Source organism: Dicentrarchus labrax, unplaced genomic scaffold, assembly GCF_905237075.1.
Source record: "Dicentrarchus labrax unplaced genomic scaffold, dlabrax2021, whole genome shotgun sequence".
Lineage (NCBI taxonomy): Eukaryota > Metazoa > Chordata > Actinopteri > Moronidae > Dicentrarchus > Dicentrarchus labrax.
In genome coordinates this window covers 19,753,244-19,771,990 of record NW_026136707.1, presented here as the reverse complement: position 1 = coordinate 19,771,990, position 18,747 = coordinate 19,753,244, and the positions used below count along the sequence as shown (strand labels likewise).

The following is an 18,747-nucleotide window of genomic DNA, read 5'->3' as shown; positions in this document are numbered from 1 at the left end:
TGACACAAGCCGACATGGAAGGAGTTCACCACCAGGGGGAAGCAAGAGATACTCAAAAGTTATCATCATGTGGTTACAGTGCATCACCGTTCAGATGTGTCTTTATCTATACTTTTGGCTGCTCTTTCAAGGGTGTTGCACATTACAGTAACTGCAGCACGTCTATCTAAGAAGTTACCGTGAAAAGTAACCAAACCATTTAGTTTGTAACTCTGTACAATAGCAGCAAACATCATCATGCAGCAGCAATGTTGGTGATTATGCAGTGGATACCCAGGTTGTACAGATGATGAGATACAGAAATAAACATGTAAGTTCTGAATTGAAGCAGAATTTATCAGCTTGAATTGCCAACTGGCCGACAACAAACAAACGAACAAACAAACTTTGTGTTGAGCCTGAAGTCAACAAAAACATGCAAAGTTGTTGTCTGATTCTAGAGTGAGCCAAAGCACACATTATATAGACATTCATACACACATAAGAGGAATCTGCATTGGTGATATATATATATATATATATATATATATATATATGTCTATATAGTTTTGGATTTGACATCCTGTAACTTTGATTTTGTCATGGGCCACACACTTACAGCAAGCTCTTAATGTAAGTCTATCTAGAAAATGAGAACAAACAATCAATAAACAAGAGAATATTACAGCAATGTAATCATCAAAGTATCTAAAGAAATTAAAAGACAAGAATAAAGTGCACAAAAACAAACATCAACAGCAGCAAAAAAAACAAAGACATCCCTAAGTTTACATTTGGTAACTGTAGAACTAAGAAATAATGTGCTTTGCCTCTATGCAAAGACAATGACTGTGTAACCACGTCAAAAGCATCAGGACAATTTACTTCCTTGACTAAGAATGCAAATACATAGAAAAACATTTTCACATCAAAATCACTTCAAAGAAAGGAATAGCAATTAGAGTTTTAACTGAATCATTTGACAAAAAGGTTGTTGTGATGTTGTGATAGACACATAAATTGTCATTGTGTTTAGTCTTTACAATCAGTTCTTTTAAAGTGAATATCTACAGCAGCTGACTGGCTTTGTTTACTGTGGAGTAAGTGCTTCCCTCAAGTGGACAAACTGGAAAAGTGTAGCTGATTTAACTGGTATTACAAGCACAACTGGAATCCATCAGTGAGTATTTTTCCTTCAATAGTTTGTTGTTATACAGCTGTAAAACATATGTACCAGCACAAAGGACAGCTAGTCTTCCATTCCTCATTTATAAGGGACCAGTCTGCAGGCAATGTTTTTGTGATAGCTTACTCAGGACTTTCACAACATCCCTGTGACCACTAAGCAACAATTTAAAGCCCCATTATGTAACTTTTCTACCTTCTTATAAGAGCTTAAAAATCATCTTGATGAACAGACATTTTCAATAGTTCTTAAAGTACTAAAGTAAATTACTACTGCTTTCTATGCACGCACACACACACACACACACACACACACACACACACACACACACACACACACACACACACACACACACACACACACACACACAGACTAAACTGGTTTGGCCACATTAGTGAGCACAGCAGCATATTTTACACATGATTTATAAAGTATATAAGGCAGTGCACATGTGACCCTGCATAAGTGGGGGAAGAGCTCTGGCTTAATCATTTCTTGGTGAATTGTTTGAAGAGCTCGTTGACTGTGAGTAATGTGTGCAGGGTCCAGTTATTGAAGGCAGGACAAGGAACTGAAGATATCGGGGGGTCAGTCTGGATCCGGCCTCAAACATTTCAGTCATCATCTCCAGACTTGGATTGGATCCAACTTTCACTTCGCTCAGATCGGTCAAAGGATTTAAAATAACCAGTTAATTTCTACTTCAATTCTCTAGAATAGAGAACACAACTTTGCATGTGTTCTATGAAGCAACATCAAGTAACCAAACAGTCTTTGTCGTCCTTTTGCCTCCTTTTAATCCTTTGTTACTATTGTGACCACATCTTCTTCTGTTTCTTTCCCCCCTGAAAGCACAAACACAGCACACATTACTTATCAATTTTAAATTTGTAGTCATTATATTACATATCTAACCTGTGACTTGAAGCATGATACTTACTGAAGCACTTCTGGAGGGTCTCAGATCTCCGCAGCATGGTGTACGATAGACCAGCCACCAAGAGAACGCCAAAGAAACCCCCGATGGTACAGCCAATGAGAATGGCTTGGCTGATGCCACTATCTAGGAGAGAAGAGGAATGAACACAAACTTTTATGCCTTGTGAATCATATTTCCAGATTTAACAAATGGAAGGGAGAACTAATAAATCAAACATTTATTTTTCTATTTTAAATGTAAAAGATACAGTATATCTGCTATTAAAAAAATAATAACAAAGCACTAAGAAAACACACAAACAAAATGAAGATTACTTATTATTTTAGAGGATGTTTTCAGACGCGAGAGCAGGGCTGAGCCCCCATCAGTGTTTTTACATGTAGTACAAGTAAGTAAATTAAAGGAATAACTATGATTTAAACGTGTATTTATTATGTGATCAACATGGTGAGAAAAATATAGATGTGTACAAAACAAAAGGTTTTATGTATGTTCTATTTCTCCCAGATATGATATTGGCAGTCGCTTGCCTTTTGTGGAGCTATAGTTTGTTACCAAATCTAATAAAGGGAATAGGCAGTGTTGCTGTGTATAGAATGAGACTTCACCATAGACACGTAGGATGGCAGCATGGGTTTCCATGTTGTTTGACTGCTGACACACGACTCTTGTGCCATTGTCGGAGAACGAAGTTCCCTTGATGGTCCACACAGCCAATGACTCTCCTTTCTTCATTTCACAACTTCCATAGAGAGCCTGAGGAGAGAGACAGGGGAGGGTATGCAGAATGGTTCAGAAGAGAGGACAGGTAAGAAAGAATAATGAATTAAAAAAGAATATATGAACATGATGTGAGATATGCTCCAGCCCCCCTTGACCCAGCCTGCACAGGATATGTGGGTAGATAATGGATGGATGGATGGTCAATATGCCACTGATGGTAATGGCTTTCAGTCAACAACGAGTTTGCAATGTTCACACATTTATGTCTTAATACTTTAACTTTAACTTTAACTTTACTAATGAACTAAACTAGAATAAAACTCGTGACTCTTAAGGAAGATCCATTCAATGTGTTTTTGTTACAGTTGCACTGGTCCACAGTGGCAGTGTTTTTCTTTAAAAGCTAAAATATCCCCTCAAGACATGTATTAAGACATATATTCAAATAGTCAGCTTGAAACAATAGCGTGTGCCTGAAATGTTATTTCCTCAGAAAAGTCTAATTTCCACATTAAAATCCTTAAAAGGCATCTCCTCCTTCTACCTCATTCAAAAAATCCAGAATCTATGAATATGTAAATTTGGTAATTTTTTTGTCTCCTACTTCACTGTAAGATCCATTCTCAGTGTCTGTGCACTGTAGAAGTTGCATACAGGACCAGGGTTGACTTCCAATCAAGTTGAGATGTCACAAATTTGTCTTTACACACATTCCTGCCAGTGGTTTCACACTATACCACTGATCTACAGGTGGTAGTAATGCAGTAACTTTGGTAAAAAATATTACACAGTGTTAACAATTTATAAAATCTAACAGTAAGTTAGAAAAAAAACACAGCTATCAGTTTAAGTAAAACAATTAATGCAACCTCTAAGTTTACACTGGGTTTGTGTGTCTGTGACGGCAAGATAAAGTTACTATGGGGAAGAGTAGAAAAAAGTGAGTATAAAGTGAGGCAGTAGAGTAAATATGGAGTTAGACGGCGACTGCCTCACCTGGGGGATGTCTTCCGTATAGCCGTAAGGGCAGGTGAGGCTGTAGTTCTTTTGAGTCCTGTAGAAGGTGAATGTGAGGTTTGGAGAAGCTATGGGCACTCCACAGAGAAACACCGCAGGGTCTCCCACAGCCACTCTAACGTCAACTGGGCGTGTGAGGTAACGGAGAGCTGCAGCTGAAGTGGTGGTGTTGGTGTCTTGAGCTGCAACAGTGAAGAAGTGTTGACAGTGTTGTGAGTTTGTGTGAGAGGGAGATAAAGAGGAAAGAGCAAACATGGAAATAATGGGATGCTATTACTAATAATTCTAACAATGTATGCATTTACACATAATTAAAGGCATATTTATCACCCAGTGATATATATATATATATTATATATATATATATATAGCACTAAAACACTTTCCATTTATTATAACTGAATTCAATTCCAGCTCATTATTTATGAAAGAAAAATCTGGTAATTTCCCAGAATTCATTTCTGCATGCCTTCTGAACACAAGGTATAAATATTTTAGCAAATTATTTGACATTACTCTCATGTCTTTCTTTTAGCTATATGCATATTTTAATCTGTGCTATGACAAATTAAACCTCACCTGGAAGAAAACATGAATGTTTTTATTCCTTTTTAGAACATTTGGTTATCAAATAAAAAAATAAAAAAATAATATCCTGGTAAAACATGTTTTCACCTTTCTCTTGTCACACAAAGAGAACAATTTAGATCAGACTAATATTATATATATATATATATATATATATATATATATATATATATATATATATATCAGGAAGCACTGAAATCCAGTTGTTGAGGTGAGTTGTTGTTATGTACAAAAACACATTTGCACCTGTCCTTGGGATGCTAATCAGGAACTGAATGCTACTGCAACTGATATGAGCTTAAGCAAAGTCCCTTCACGGCCTTCATAAACATTTGAATATTCTAATGACTGTAAACTTGTGTTTCCCTGTAAGATTTTCTTGGTCTTCCCCCAGTCACTAAAGTTCTACTGAAAGTCTCAGACTGCAAAACATCCTCACAGTCTACACATAGTTCATTTCCTGCTATGAATTCTTTATTCATTGAAATATGACTGTGATGAATGCATTTAGTTTAATGTGGGTAAGTACTAGAAACTTTAAGCATCAAATCTGATATTTTGATATCATGGCTGTGGTTAGTTACCTGAGGAAGGTGTGGTGATTTGGAGCAGAGCCAGCAGCAGCCAGCAGATATAAGGAACCTTCCTCTTCCTCCTCATCTCTCCTTTCTTTCTTTTCTCCATTCTTTTTCTTCAAACAGTCTCTCTTATTATAAATCTGCAAAAGTTTGAACATTTTAACTTTACTTTTCATACAACTTTAAAGGAAAAGAATACATGCAACAGTACAAGAGTCCTCATGTGCATTTACACTCAATGATTTTAGTTGTATCACTGCTTCATATGAAAAAGCTACCAGTTTTTTAGGAGATAGTCAAACTCTGATTCAGTACCTTCACTATATTATCAGTATGAAAAAAACATCATATGAGCCATGAAATGATACAATTAATCCTGAAACTCTTTCTCCCCTTTTTAGACCTCCACTGATTCCTGGGTCTTATGAATTGGGAATGAATAACGTTGACTTTTATAGACAATTTTCATGTTTCAAACTGGTTGGATTTAACAACAATAGCAAAATATAAAATAAAATAACAAGCACAACGATATTGTGCACATTTCCTGCACAATAATCATTACTGATGTCACACCACTGCCATTTAGACAGTTTCTGAGAAACATACAAGAAATCACTATTTTTTGGTACACTAGATTTTCTTTACTGAGCTTCCACATCCCTGGTTAATGCAGTCATTAAAATCGGTTTTGTAATCCTATCACCATAATCCTGACTATTTTGTCCCCAAAACCAAAACTGAATTATTAACACTAACCGCAAAATGAACTGGAAATTCCCCAGCAGCTCTGCAGGCAGATTCCTTATTTGAAGGTTGTGACAGTGCTCCTTTAAAAATAAATCCTATGTATTGTTGAAATGAGCACCTCAGATGCCTTGACGCCTTCTCCACACTTTCTAGTCGGACATATATCTCCGGCCAGTGTCTACAAAAACAGTGAAGAGGCTGTCACTGTCTCCACATAATGCTGACTCTCCTCATCTCACTCCATCCTCCCTCTAGGTGGGAGGTTCAAAACAACAAGGCACCTGAAGGAACGTGGAGAGCTTCCTGATTTACAAGATGGATGTCTGCGAATGAGAAACAGGTTGAACAGGCCGGGCAAGGAGGCTTTTGATGCTGCTCCATTTACTTTGGCTCTCTCTCTGTCACACACACACCACACACACACACACACACACACACACACACACACACACACACACACACACACACATCTGTTATCCCTCCCTCCCTCATCCCCCTCAAGTCTCCCTTACTTTCCCTACTGTCTCTCAGTCTTAATAAGCTTTAAATACTTGGCGACCAAAATTTTACTTTCAAATAAGTTCCTTCCTTCTGAAGGACAAGCAGCTTGGTATCACTTTTCACCAAATTGCTCTTGCACTTGTTCTTGTTTAAACGCCCTGTGCCAATCAATTATAGTGCGTTGTTTATTTTTAGACACTGAGACAATGCATACCATAAAATTGAAAGAGTGAGATTACATTCAGGCTCTGCTGCTTGCGTGATAAAAGTCTACAGACACGCTAGCAGCTCTGTGAAGTTGCACATTTTTTATTTCACATGAAGTAAATTTATAAATAGGTGTGAGGTTTCCTGTAATGACTAATGTGACCAAGAAGATATTAGAAAAAGTATTAGTGTTCAAATATTGCACATATAAAATAGTATAGAATTATAATTGAAAAATGCAGAGAAGAAGGAGTAATTGACGTACGTGACCTCTACAGAGCTTTGAGCTAAATGCTAACATGTTTGGCAGGTTTGATTGTAAAAGGTTCACTGTCTTAGTTCAGCCTGTTACCATGCTAACTTTAATTGTCACTGAACACAAAATAAAACTATTTTTCATTCGTTTTGCAAGTAAAAGTCAGGGGTTCACCAAATTAGAATTTGTCCTCTAGGGACCTTGAATGTCTGCAGCAAACTTTATAACTACAACTCCAATAAAACTCCACTAACTACAAATGTCACTGTTGTGGACCATGGTGGCCCTACCCAAAAAGTTAGGGGATCACCAAAGATCACTAGAAGTAGAATAAGTTAGGAAGAAATCATGAATGTACATTTTCTGTAAATCCTGTAGAGGTCTGTTTTACTAAATAAAATAAAGGAAAAGCCAGTGGAGGACAGTTAATCAACTAGACTGTCAAGACAATCCATTAAATTGTTTTTTTTGACATATTTCAGTCTAGACTGACATATTATTAAATGTCTGCGCAAGAAACAAACTGAGAACCAAACTGAGATCTGATGATGTTCTCCTTGTTGAAGCAGGAGACTTTACCTTTGGAAAAGACTGCCTCTTGTTGGAGAGCATTGTGTTTTTGCTTTTTTTTAAACGTAGAACATGAAAAGAAACATTTGTTACAGCAGTAGAAAGAAAATAAATTTTAGAAGGAAAGCAAAAAAAAAAAAAACAGCACATAGTAAATGACGAGATGTGAGACCAGGAAGTGTTAACCACAAGTTCCTCATGTACATGTGTTTTTTAACTTTTTTTTCCCTCCAAGTCATTATATCATCTTTATTAACTGTTTTTTTGGTATGTGCGAGAAAGACAGCTGACTCCGCCCATCGTGTGATGTGTCAGCAGCCTCACAAGAGCATCACGGGTCAGAGCTTTGCTGCACTTGTCCAAAACTCTCTTAGACTACATTTCCAGAAGTGCCTATCTCTAATTTAGCTCTACGTTTTCTCTCATACTGCATGCGTGACGCCCACCTCAGATCACCTCAGACCACCACAGATCCTTCTTGATACTTTGTGTTTTGCATTGTGGGGAAGATGATCGGAGCCCTGCTGCTTCTGATACTGCAGCCAGGTAAGGAGAGACTAGTTTTCACTTTACGTTTGAGGACAAATGTTATGTTTTAAATGTATATTGTGCTGTTATAAATACTGTTTGTACATCACCAATCAGGCAGAGGAAAGACACATTTAGTTGCTAAATAAGATAGAAAGGAAATACTTTCATTTTCACAAGGGATGGGGCTGACACCTTCCTCCCTCTCCAGAAGTCTAATTTTAATTACAACCCGACAAACCTTTTTCAGTTTCAGGTTGAGGCAAACCTATGGTCTTCATAGTCATATCCTAAGTTAAAAAATATATTGACTGCATATTTACTGTTGCAGAGCAGCATGTTTCCATTGAATTCTGCACATTTAGCCTAAAGAACATCAATAGAACTAATACTGACACCATGATCTCTCTGCAGGACCTGTGAGTTCTGCTTGGTCAGTGACTTTTGAAAACTCAGATCCTTGTGGTTTAAAGGGATCATCAGTGGAGTTCAGGTGCTCATACAACTACCCAGATGGTGAAAGTGTTACTAACACTACATGGCACAGAGGGGGATTAAAAGATAAACAGTGGAAACGTTTTAAGCTTTCAGAACTTCCTTCATATCAAAATCGTTCTGAATATATTGGAGACCGGCAGCACGACTGTAGCCTGGTAATTCATGACCTGCAGGATAATGACACTGGATTTTACTACTTCAGGTTTGATACGGAGAGCTACGGATGGCATAGTAAAAAATCAGTGTATCTGTCTGTCACAGGTAAAATTATTCTACTTTGAGTGTCACTCTTCAAGTTTAATATTTGTAACTTTTCTTAATATCATGGTCTCAGTTTTCTAACTGATTGATATCTAGAGATGATCAGTGCCAGAGTGAACCCTGACAGAGTCAGAGCCGGAGACACCGTGACTCTTGAATGTGGAACATCCTGTCAACATCCCAGCGTAGTTTGGTTTAAAGATGGACGACCAGTAGCAAAACCAGAGTTCCAGGCTCAGACAGAGGATTCAGGGAACTATGCATGTGCTCTCAAAGGACAGGAGTCAGTGCTATCGGACCCTGTGGCTCTGGATGTTCAGTGTAAGTATGGTTTTTTTTAATGACACTTTTGGTTGAGAAACTGGTATTTCACTGTGTGATGCATGTAAGAAATAATTGGGAAAGCTTAAGATTGTGACCCGCAACATACAGCGTAAATCTTCCCAATTTACAGTGTAATGTTTTTTGTAGTGACAGTGGACCAGTGGGTCCCGATGGGTACATGGGAACAAGGTGTGAAGTCAGGGAATAAAAGATCAATAATGTGAGAACTTAAAAATAATTTATACAGCAAGTATTTTTGAACTAACAGGCGCCAATTCTGTTATTACAGGGTACAGTATGACTCACTGAGCATCAAACCTAGAGAACCTGTTCCCCCCTCTTTCCAGTCTTTGTGCTAAGCTTAGCTAAGTGACTGCTGGTGGTAGCTTTGTGTTTACTGTACAGACATGAGAGTGATATCAGTGTTCACATCTAACTCTGAGCAAGAAAGCGAATAAGGAAATTTACTAAAATGATGTACTGTTTTTAAATATTCTTTGTCAATTAGGGTATTTCTTTGGCTATAAGTGGTGATGATCCTCCATGAATATACATAGTTTTCATTTACAAACAAAAATACAGTTTATAAACCAATGTATACAACAGCGCAGTATTTTTTTTATTTAATTCAGATCCCCCGTTGAATGTGTCTGTTGAGGTGAGTTATGGCAACCTGACAGTGGGCAGCAGTGTGAACCTTACCTGCAACAGTACTGCTAACCCTGCAGCAGACAACTACACCTGGTACAAGAGGACAGCTTCTTCCAGCTCTATGGTTCAGGTGGGCTCAGGACAGGTGATGTCTTTTCCCTCTGTGGAGGCGTCCCACACTGGACTCTATCTCTGCCAGGCCAGGAACCCACTGGGCGTGGACAACTCAGCTGAGGTTCTGCTGACAGTGGACAAAACAGACAGTGAGTATTTTAAGGCAGTTATGACCTGTTCAGGGATTGTGTTGATATGCCATCAATAACTCACCCAATGGGGAATGATAGTTGAAAAGTTGCAAACTAACCTTACTGGAAGGACATTTGGGGTAAGAATTCAAATAAAGCTGGAGTTAGAGCACAAACTGGCTGTTAAATGGTAAATGGTCTGATTTTAGTAACATGGGATTTCAACTACACATCTACAATATAACATATTAATAATAATATATTTGTGGAACATTTCTACATTTGAGATCCTGTCAGTGTAACTTTATTTCTACCTCTGCCTCTACTGATAGTTAACCATTTGATCCTCCTTGTTGGTATTGGAGTCAAAGTCGTCATTGTGCTGTTGCTTACACTGGCCGTTATCTGGGCATGGTAAGTTAAGTTACATTCAACACTGGACATGGTTAATTTGATTATGACTGTCATGAAATGCTGAAGAATTCAATGTACAAACTTCTCTTATATGATTGTTAAAGGAGGCACAGATGTAATTCTACTGTGGACAAAGAGGTAAGAAGACTACAGCTCTGTTTAAATAAAGAAATTACAGTGTCTCGCAAAATATCTAATGTTGCCCTGTTATGTTTCAGGACAACGGCCCTGAATATGAAAACATCAGCCCAGTCTATATGGGTCAAAAAGACAGAAGGAAATGACTCTTTAAAAAAACTAGAGAAGCATGATGACATTTCATGAATTGACACAAGATATCTCTAGTCTGTTACAGAGCTCAACCAAAAAACTGTTACACTTGAGGAGTTTTGACTTCCTGATTCGTCTGTGTAAACGTTCCGTCCTTCTCATGACTCCCTGTAACACCGGAGACACAAGGGTTACGAATTGTAACATTATCATAAACTGAGGCCCAGTAGCTCACCTGGTAGAGCTGGTGTGGCCCTTTGCTGTGTGTCATCTCCTCTGTCTGTCTCTCCTGTCTATCTTCTGCTGTCCTACTATTCTATACTGATGTTTCATCAATGAAATACCCACAACCATGCTGTTACTAAGTTAAGCTATTTTCATCTGTTTTGAATATAGCCCCTCTTCCTATGATTGCAGCAGTGATTATTATTGTCTGTAGTTGCTGGTCTTAAAATATTGTTGCAGAGCATTTTCACTGAAGTGACTGGTTTTCTACTTCAGCAGTCTGAATCAAGAATCACTGTGGTCAAATCAGGATATGCTGCCCTCTTGAGTTAAAAATACTCATTGTTTTTGTAAACTTGTAAATGCTTCAGTCTATCAACTTATCAGTAGTATTTACATTATTAACCTTAACCATAACCTTTTTAAGGTGGAAGGTTTTTTAAGGTTATGATTGAGGTTGGTCTTCCGATTTTATTTAAAATAGATTTTATTTTCAGTTGTAACAGAAACAACATACAACAGCATAGCGTTTATTGGGTCAATGCATTTAAAAAGTTGTTCTACACTGTAAACTCATCAACATGTGCATGACACAGATATACATAGCAGATCTTTGGTTAATATGCTAGACTGGACCTGCTGCATGCAGAAGAACAGCATATCAAACTTGAATTGAAGCTGCAAGCAGCAATGAACAGCCTCTTGCAGTTTGTGTGCGTCAGTGTGTGCTGTGCTCGTGTTATGCGCCAGCATATCATGTCTAGACCACACTGAGAAAAAGTCATGTAAATCAGGTGATGATTGCCATTCAACCCTTACTTCTTGTTGCATTTGCAGTGGTCGCTCTATGGTCCCAAATAAATGCTGGCTGCTGTAACAACTGTATAGATTATTGTTGTTGTATGACGCATATTGTGACGCCCTCTTGTTTATCATCACACTGATTATTTTTCTATTGTTAAGATGTTTTGCTAAGCAATAAACTCTGTCTTGTTTCCAAGGCATGTTTCAAGTGTTGGAAAATACAAAAACATATCACATATTTTGTTAATCTTGGTATCGCTTTGCCATATACAATACATTTAGAACAAATCTCAGATGACATAAACTGTAGCTTACAAAAGTTTGTGAAATTTGAAGCTCAGTATGCATAATGGAAATCAGCAGCGTTCCAATATGGCCACGACTAATTGCCTGTATTTCCCATTACAACATCTTAAAAAATTTAAAAATGTACAGTAAATGGAACAGAACAGAAACAGCTCTTAAGGTAATGTGCGCATACGCGAAACTGAGCACGCCCTTTATATTTTTAAGGACCAGTGTGTAGGATTTATTTAGTTTATTTAGTTGCACCTAGCAGTGAAGTTGCAGATTGCAACCATTTGAATACAGCTCAGCCTTTCAAGAGTGTAGGAGAAACTACGGTGGCTGAAAAACTCATGAAAAACACAAATGGCCCTGTCTACAGCCAATGTTTGGGCTACTGTAGAAACATGGTGGTTCAACATGGCTGACTCCACAGAAGAGGACCCGCTCCCTCTGTAGATAAAACCTCTCAGTCTAAGGAAACAAAAACACAATCATTCTTATTTTCAGGTTATTATACGCTAATGAATACATACCTATAGATATTATATTCCATTACTGCCAATAGAGCTTCCTAAATTTTACACACTGGACCTTTAATCAGCATTTAAAAATAGAAGATGTGTGCACCACTTTACTCAACTATTCTCACTTTAATACAATAGATAAAGCTAAATTCTAAAAATAGACTAATGAGATGAATATCCAAGTGCATTTTGTAAATCAGTGCCCTTGTTACAGAGTCACTGTCCTCTTGGTTTTCATCCTCCTCCACTTCTCCACAGGCTCTGTTCTGTATCTGTTAGAGTCTTATCACACTGAAGAGTTTACTCAAAACCACACAGATGTGACCAAGTCCTGACTGCTGACAGCTTTTAATTGGATCATTATTACTGTTTTTTTTCTTCAGTGTTGTCTGTCTTTGGACATTGCTTATACAGTATGTGGGGCACTTTACAATGTGCTGTTAAAATCCAGCATTGGTATCAGTGCTAACAACAACTCCAGATGTCACTGTGGTCGTCATATGTGATGAACCGTGGAGGGTGTATTCAAATTCACATCCGCCACTGCAACAGCTCAACTGGCAAGTACAAAGTAGAGGGTTAATTCCTGACTGCATTATCCCACAGCACAACAGCACTTAAACAAATAGAATAAAGATATACCCACACGTTTGCTTCACTTCACAACGTCAATTTTAAAATCAAGCAGTTCTCTTAAAGCCCAAGCCAGCCAAGTTTATCCTCATTCAGCTCAGTGCATAGAAATCTAGGAGGGTTTTCAGTGTTGTGTCCTGGTGGCTTGGATGTACAGTAATGTCTGTCACATGATCTTCAGGTTCTCACAGCGCTGCTGTCATCAGTCTTGGAAAAGTTCTTCTTCTGTGTACGTGATTTCAGTCATTAAGCAAAATGTCTACAAAATGTGCTACAGCATGTGATGCAATACTAGTTTTGGGTGGCAACATGATGTGTGAAGGTAAATGCACAAGTGTATTTTGGGTATCTTTGGTGGTTGTAGGGTGTTTGTACTTTGTGCGGAATAAGGTAGGTCTTAAGGTGCTGTAGCAGTTGTCTCGGTGAGGACATACGACCGGTGTCTGGATGTCTTCCGTCTCCTGAAAGGACAAATAATTAATAAAAAAATACTGACATTTCATTCATTACAGTGAATGCATGCTGTTATAAATGATGCTTCAGGTAGTGTAGGACACAGTAGCATTTCTTATTAGACTGTGTGTAACGTACTGGATTAAATTATTTTACTTATATTGTCCACCAATCTAATAATAATAACTAAATAAAAACGTATCCTGATACAGATCAGCTGTAAGAGAAGCAAAGAACTCACCTTGTAACAAGACAGGCCACTAAGGCGACAATAGCCAGTAGAATACCAATGGTCACCCCGATAAACACCAGTCTGCTTCCTGAAGAGTCAGACGGGGTTGTTGCTGTAGTGGACAGAAGCAGGATGAGAACTTACTGTTGGTCAAACTATGTCAGACAGTAGTTCTTTATACAAGTGAATGGCTGCTGTGGACCTGCTTCATTTGATTGCAGTTCGCTCATTTAAAATTAAAACAATGTGATTTGTGTTTTAGGAAAAATATTTGAACTTAATATTGACTGGACAACTTCATGGGTATTTATGTTGCAATGATAGAGATCAGGATAAGTAGGTTGTCAAATCAAGTTGCTTGTAAAACACAATGTTTAGCCTCACAACCTTGAACTGTAGTGGGTGTAGTAGCTCTGGTGGCAGTGAGTCAGCCATTAACTGCACAACTGGTGGTTCAATCTCCTCCCATCCACATATCAAAATGTGTCAAAAAGACATTAAACCACAAATTGCTCACCATTTATACATGGGGGAGAAAATATATTCATTTTGCACAAATTTAAGTAATAATATAAAAATAATAATCTAAATCTTAGATTTTTGTGAATTCAACCCGTTGTTTTTTAATACCCTGGTGGCCGAACAGATAAATAATTTTGCTTAGCTAAGGGTAAGGTTGTTTCAGATTTATTTGTGAAAGAAAAGTCACTGTCACAGATCATTGTGTACAGTATTTATGAGTCACCCCTATCATGCCTAGCTTTTTTAATTAGTTAGTTAATATGTTTTGTACTAATATTTGCTAATTTACTCAAAACCCTGCAAACACTGAATATTTGGTGTTACTCTGGGTTTTCTGCAGGAACACGGTTGCCACTGAAAACTGCAAAACTCACTTCTGTGAATGACAAGCTCTTCATTAACCTACCTTTAGAGCTTCTGAGTGTTACAATGTTAGTCTGTGATCCATGTCTGTTGCGTGCCACACAGCAGTGCAGCCCATATTCCTCAGCGGTGATGTTGGCACTGCTGAATGTCGAGACTCTTCCTGTGGGTGTGGCCAGGGCTCGTCTGCCTGGATGAAAGGTTTGGTCTGATGTAGAGAAACACGCTTCTCCCTGGTACCAGGTGTATGTGAGGACAGGTGGGTTAGCATCGCTGCTGCAGGTCAGAGTCACAGGAAGACTGTCCTGTAGCTCTCCAGCAGGAGAGACTAAGATCAGTGTGTTTTGAGGAGAGTCTAAACAAGAACAAGATGAAAGGTCAGTTACCCCTGGCTTCAAGTCACATGAGATGTTGAAACATTGACTGCTTTTAACCCAGTTATCAAACCAAATTTTAACCCAGGTATCAAACCAAATTGTAACCAAGTTATTAAAACAAATTTTAACCCAGTTATTAAAACTAATTTTAACCCAGTTATCAAACCTTACGGGGGAAGTTTCTTAAGAATTTCTCAAGAACAGAGAATTTACTTGTGAAATGCTGTCAGCAGCACCTTACTTGTTATGTTAATGTTAAAGTCAAAGGCAAACTTTCTTAAATGTACTTCCTTCTTTACTTCTGCTTTTTTGGTTACATGTATGACAGAACAATTTGATGATGAGATGAATAAATGGATAAATAAAGCAATGACTTTGTAGGTGTCTGTTTATCCTCTCTTATATATTTCTGTATATTCACACACAGTATACAGGATCAAACTTTACTTACACTCTACATCAATGGGCAACATTGTAGAGTTCTGCACTTTATCTCCAGTCTGTATCTGACAGTAGTAGCTGCCAGAGTCATCAGACGTAACCTCACTGACGTCCCACACCTGTCCAGTGTGTCGTGGGCTGGTGCTCGTGCTCTTGAACCATCTGAAACGGGCCTGTGGACCGGCCGCAGGGCTGCAGCAGGCCAGACGTAATGCCTCGCCCTCAGTGACGTCACTGGAGCGACTTGCTGACACTGTGACTGCGCTGGATGCATCTGCAGGAAAAAGAGTTAAGACACAGGTGGTTATTGTACTTACTGTAATCCCTGGGTGTATGTTAGCAGCACATACTACTTGCTTGACTAACAATTGTATGGCACACTCTTTTAAAGATTATCTTATCATTTTGGATATTTTACCCTGTATCATTTCTTCAACTGTTACATGGTTTTAAAAACAGCTGTTTTGCAGTTGTTGTTTTGTTTATCTTACAGGTTGCCAGTACTCAAAGGGCTTTTGTGAATCCCGAATGATGACACAGCATGGCAACAAAGAGGAAAAACAAGAAAACAACAAGACTTCATCCAGACATTTCTCAATAATGTCTTTAGACTCGCCTTGTGGTTGGACACCAACACCTACACACACAAAATTAGATTTCTTGTCAACACGCTCTAATACCTTTAATGGCTCTAAATCGCCTTTTTAAAACTTGCCAGCAAAGACAAGTTACAGTTTGTCCTCACATGTTTGAGTTTGATTTAGCTCCAACCAGCAGTGGACATTATGGAACTGATTGTAATGTCAAGTTGAGTTTATAGTTGGTCTATATACAGACAGTGATCGGTTTCAGTTCTGCTTCTCACAAATAGCCCAATGTGTCAAACAGATTGTTGTTTAAAGGAAGTGGTGGATACTTAAAACATCAACGCTTGTAATTACAGTGAAGTTAACAAATATTCTAGCTTGTTCAACATATATTACTAAACACAGCATTCAGTACTGTTATTGCAGGCAGACAGGCATGGAGCAATAGACAGCCAGTAAGTGAGACACAAGGACGGACAAAAACAGTCACAACATAGAGGAAGGAAAAATAAACAAAGATTTTGTGGTTGTCCACTGTAGTTCAAACTGTCGCGTTCTTCTTCATATTGAATTTTAGTTTAATCACGTAACTGTTGTTGCCATTTCAAATTCCAGCTTCATGTTTCTACTTTCTTAATAATTCTACAAATGATAAACTACAGATTGATCACTATGTTGATGATGCTTTGCTAAAGAGGACAGTCCTTGTTATGATGATGGTGATGAGTATTAGTAGTAGTAGGCCTATTAGTTGTAAATGAAAAGTTCCCACCTGCTACCAGCAGCTGTATACCTCTCTGCTCTGGCATCTTCTGCGTAGGGTGGCTGGTGATGAGGTAAAACACGTATGCTCCACTGTCGGACTGTTTCACATCAGATATCCTCAGAGAACAGTTTTTTGTTCCTGGTTGACCCAGGTACTCCACCCTGTTCTGGTAGGATGGATCTGGGAAGATACCGTCACTGTGGAAGACATATCTGAGACGGACAGACACACAGACTTAGATACTTTGTTAAACCCTGTGCTGTGAGTTCTTTGCTAAAATGAATCGCAGGTCTGGTCTTGTGTGTGTGCGTGTCTCAAACAATACCTTGGTGTGATACAGCGGCTGTCTTCAAGACACCACATCTCAGACAAAACTCTGTACTGTTGTCCTCTGCCCTAATAGAAACAAATATACAGAGTTGCTAAAGATACAAAACAAAGAGCTTTTGAAGTACTGTGATATATGAGATGCTGTGTTTATGTTAACATGGCTCTAGGTCTGTAGTCTAAACCACTCCCAAAACTTAAATTGCAAGCTTAAAATAGTTTAACTCAGTTACCCTTAATCAACCCCCATGTAGCTGCTCGTTTCTGTTCATTGTGATTACGGATTTTAGCCCTGGCAGAGGAAGACACACTGCGGGATATACTGCAACTGCTAACAATGCCTTCTTTATTGAATTACCTGAGCAGAAAGCTGCCCCTCTTCCCTGGTTTCATTAGAACTTTGGGGGTAGTCATAGGAACAAGGGAGAACCACAGAGGAACCAATCACAGCACAGATAGGACTGGAGGGGAGATGAACTGACCAATCACCAGCAAGAATACCTGAAGAGCAGAGGACGTGTATTAAAATCTATATACAATGGTTCAAATATAACAACTGGCTATAACCACAAGTTACATTAAAAAGGTGGAAACTGTCTTCAAGAATGAATTGATTTTACAGATAAAGGTAGAATAACTCACAGTTGCAATACGCTGTAAGAAAAACTTTAATACGTTATGAATGAATGATAATAGATGTTTATCTCATGAAGTTACTGTATTAGTGTCTAACCTATTGTCAGTATTAAAAAACATTACCCAGAGAGCTACTGTTACAATTATCTACAGTGTATTTATTGTATTTACCAGATGTTTATTTTTTTAATACTTAAAATGTGTCTTCTCAAAGAGACTGTACTTTAATGCTTTCCCCAGGTAATGTTTGCCCTTCAGTGGGAGAAATGTTACTCCTTACCCCAGAATTTTCTCAAAATTTTTGTGGCAGCGGCTTAGTGAAGATGTAGCCTACATTTAGCCACTGAAATAATCCTTTAAGCGGTTGTGATCACCTCAGTGATTTCTATAACGTCACTCTAAGAATGAAGCTCAACACTTGAAATAAATTCTGTTCAGTCAGTGTGACGGATAGATGATGGCATGAGCTGATCTTCACAGTGTTAATGTGTATGTCAGCATGAAATCATGAATGCTGCCTGTACTTTCAGCTCTTACCTTTCAGAGAGAGTGTGAGCAGCAGCCAGCAGCTCCGTGCAGCTCCTCCACCCATCTTCATCCTTTCCTTATGTGGCTGTTTGCTTGCTTTGTTGTGGTCAGACCTCTCTCTCCTCTCCCGGGATCCTCGTCTAGTCTACCCTCTTCTGCTCTCTAGTTAAGTCAGTGTCTCCCACAACAAACACTGACAGATCAGATGGCCCAGCTTCCCCTTTTTATTTGTTTCTGCCAACAAGGAACTAAGGTGATGATTGTGTCAGCAAAGGGAACTACAATATGTCTAGGCCTGTATGTGATTTCTGACTCAGCTGTGCAGATAGGGAGATGAGACATCACAAGAACTGAGAGTAATATACCAAAACCACAGCAGACATCTTTCAATCAGTTTTATTATGACAGTCCCCGCCTGTAGGACAGTGTGTTCACCTGGAGCAGGTATACAGGGGTCAGACAGCCAGTACAAGAGCTCTCGTGCCCAGTGTGTCCACTCAGGGACGTGCTGTTGACGTCACTGGTGCCCCTCTTGTCTGCGCAGCTGAGCGCTCA

The 18,747-nt window shown here is 38.6% G+C and overlaps 3 protein-coding genes across 4 annotated transcripts; 1 reads left to right on the top strand and 2 right to left on the bottom strand.

Moving 5' to 3' along the window:
• Positions 1 to 315: 315 nt before the first annotated feature.
• On the bottom strand, positions 316 to 6,035 carry LOC127366879 (uncharacterized). The gene is made up of 6 exons (XM_051406241.1): positions 5,771 to 6,035; positions 5,018 to 5,151; positions 3,825 to 4,027; positions 2,714 to 2,861; positions 2,106 to 2,228; positions 316 to 2,010 (listed from the first exon to the last, which is right to left on the bottom strand). Exons 2-6 carry the CDS (start codon positions 5,115 to 5,117, stop codon positions 1,961 to 1,963), a joined length of 624 nt encoding a protein of 207 aa, XP_051262201.1. The 5' UTR covers positions 5,118 to 5,151; positions 5,771 to 6,035; the 3' UTR covers positions 316 to 1,960.
• A 1,558-nt stretch (positions 6,036 to 7,593) lies between these two features.
• Positions 7,594 to 11,712, top strand: LOC127366878 (B-cell receptor CD22). 2 transcript variants are annotated; one of them, XM_051406240.1, is made up of 8 exons: positions 7,601 to 7,632; positions 7,747 to 7,841; positions 8,238 to 8,582; positions 8,679 to 8,903; positions 9,539 to 9,820; positions 10,135 to 10,216; positions 10,321 to 10,354; positions 10,435 to 11,712. In XM_051406240.1, the coding sequence occupies exons 2-8, from the start codon at positions 7,805 to 7,807 to the stop codon at positions 10,498 to 10,500; spliced, it is 1,071 nt and encodes a 356-aa protein (XP_051262200.1). In that variant the 5' UTR covers positions 7,601 to 7,632; positions 7,747 to 7,804; the 3' UTR covers positions 10,501 to 11,712. The 2 variants fall into 2 exon arrangements, with proteins under 2 accessions (XP_051262199.1, XP_051262200.1); XM_051406239.1 differs by having other exon boundaries at positions 7,594 to 7,841.
• LOC127366877 (sialoadhesin-like) lies at positions 11,226 to 18,631 on the bottom strand. The gene is made up of 8 exons (XM_051406238.1): positions 18,202 to 18,631; positions 17,387 to 17,529; positions 17,027 to 17,097; positions 16,708 to 16,913; positions 15,359 to 15,622; positions 14,574 to 14,885; positions 13,655 to 13,757; positions 11,226 to 13,421 (listed from the first exon to the last, which is right to left on the bottom strand). Exons 1-8 carry the CDS (start codon positions 18,260 to 18,262, stop codon positions 13,358 to 13,360), a joined length of 1,224 nt encoding a protein of 407 aa, XP_051262198.1. The 5' UTR covers positions 18,263 to 18,631; the 3' UTR covers positions 11,226 to 13,357.
• Positions 18,632 to 18,747: the final 116 nt, after the last annotated feature.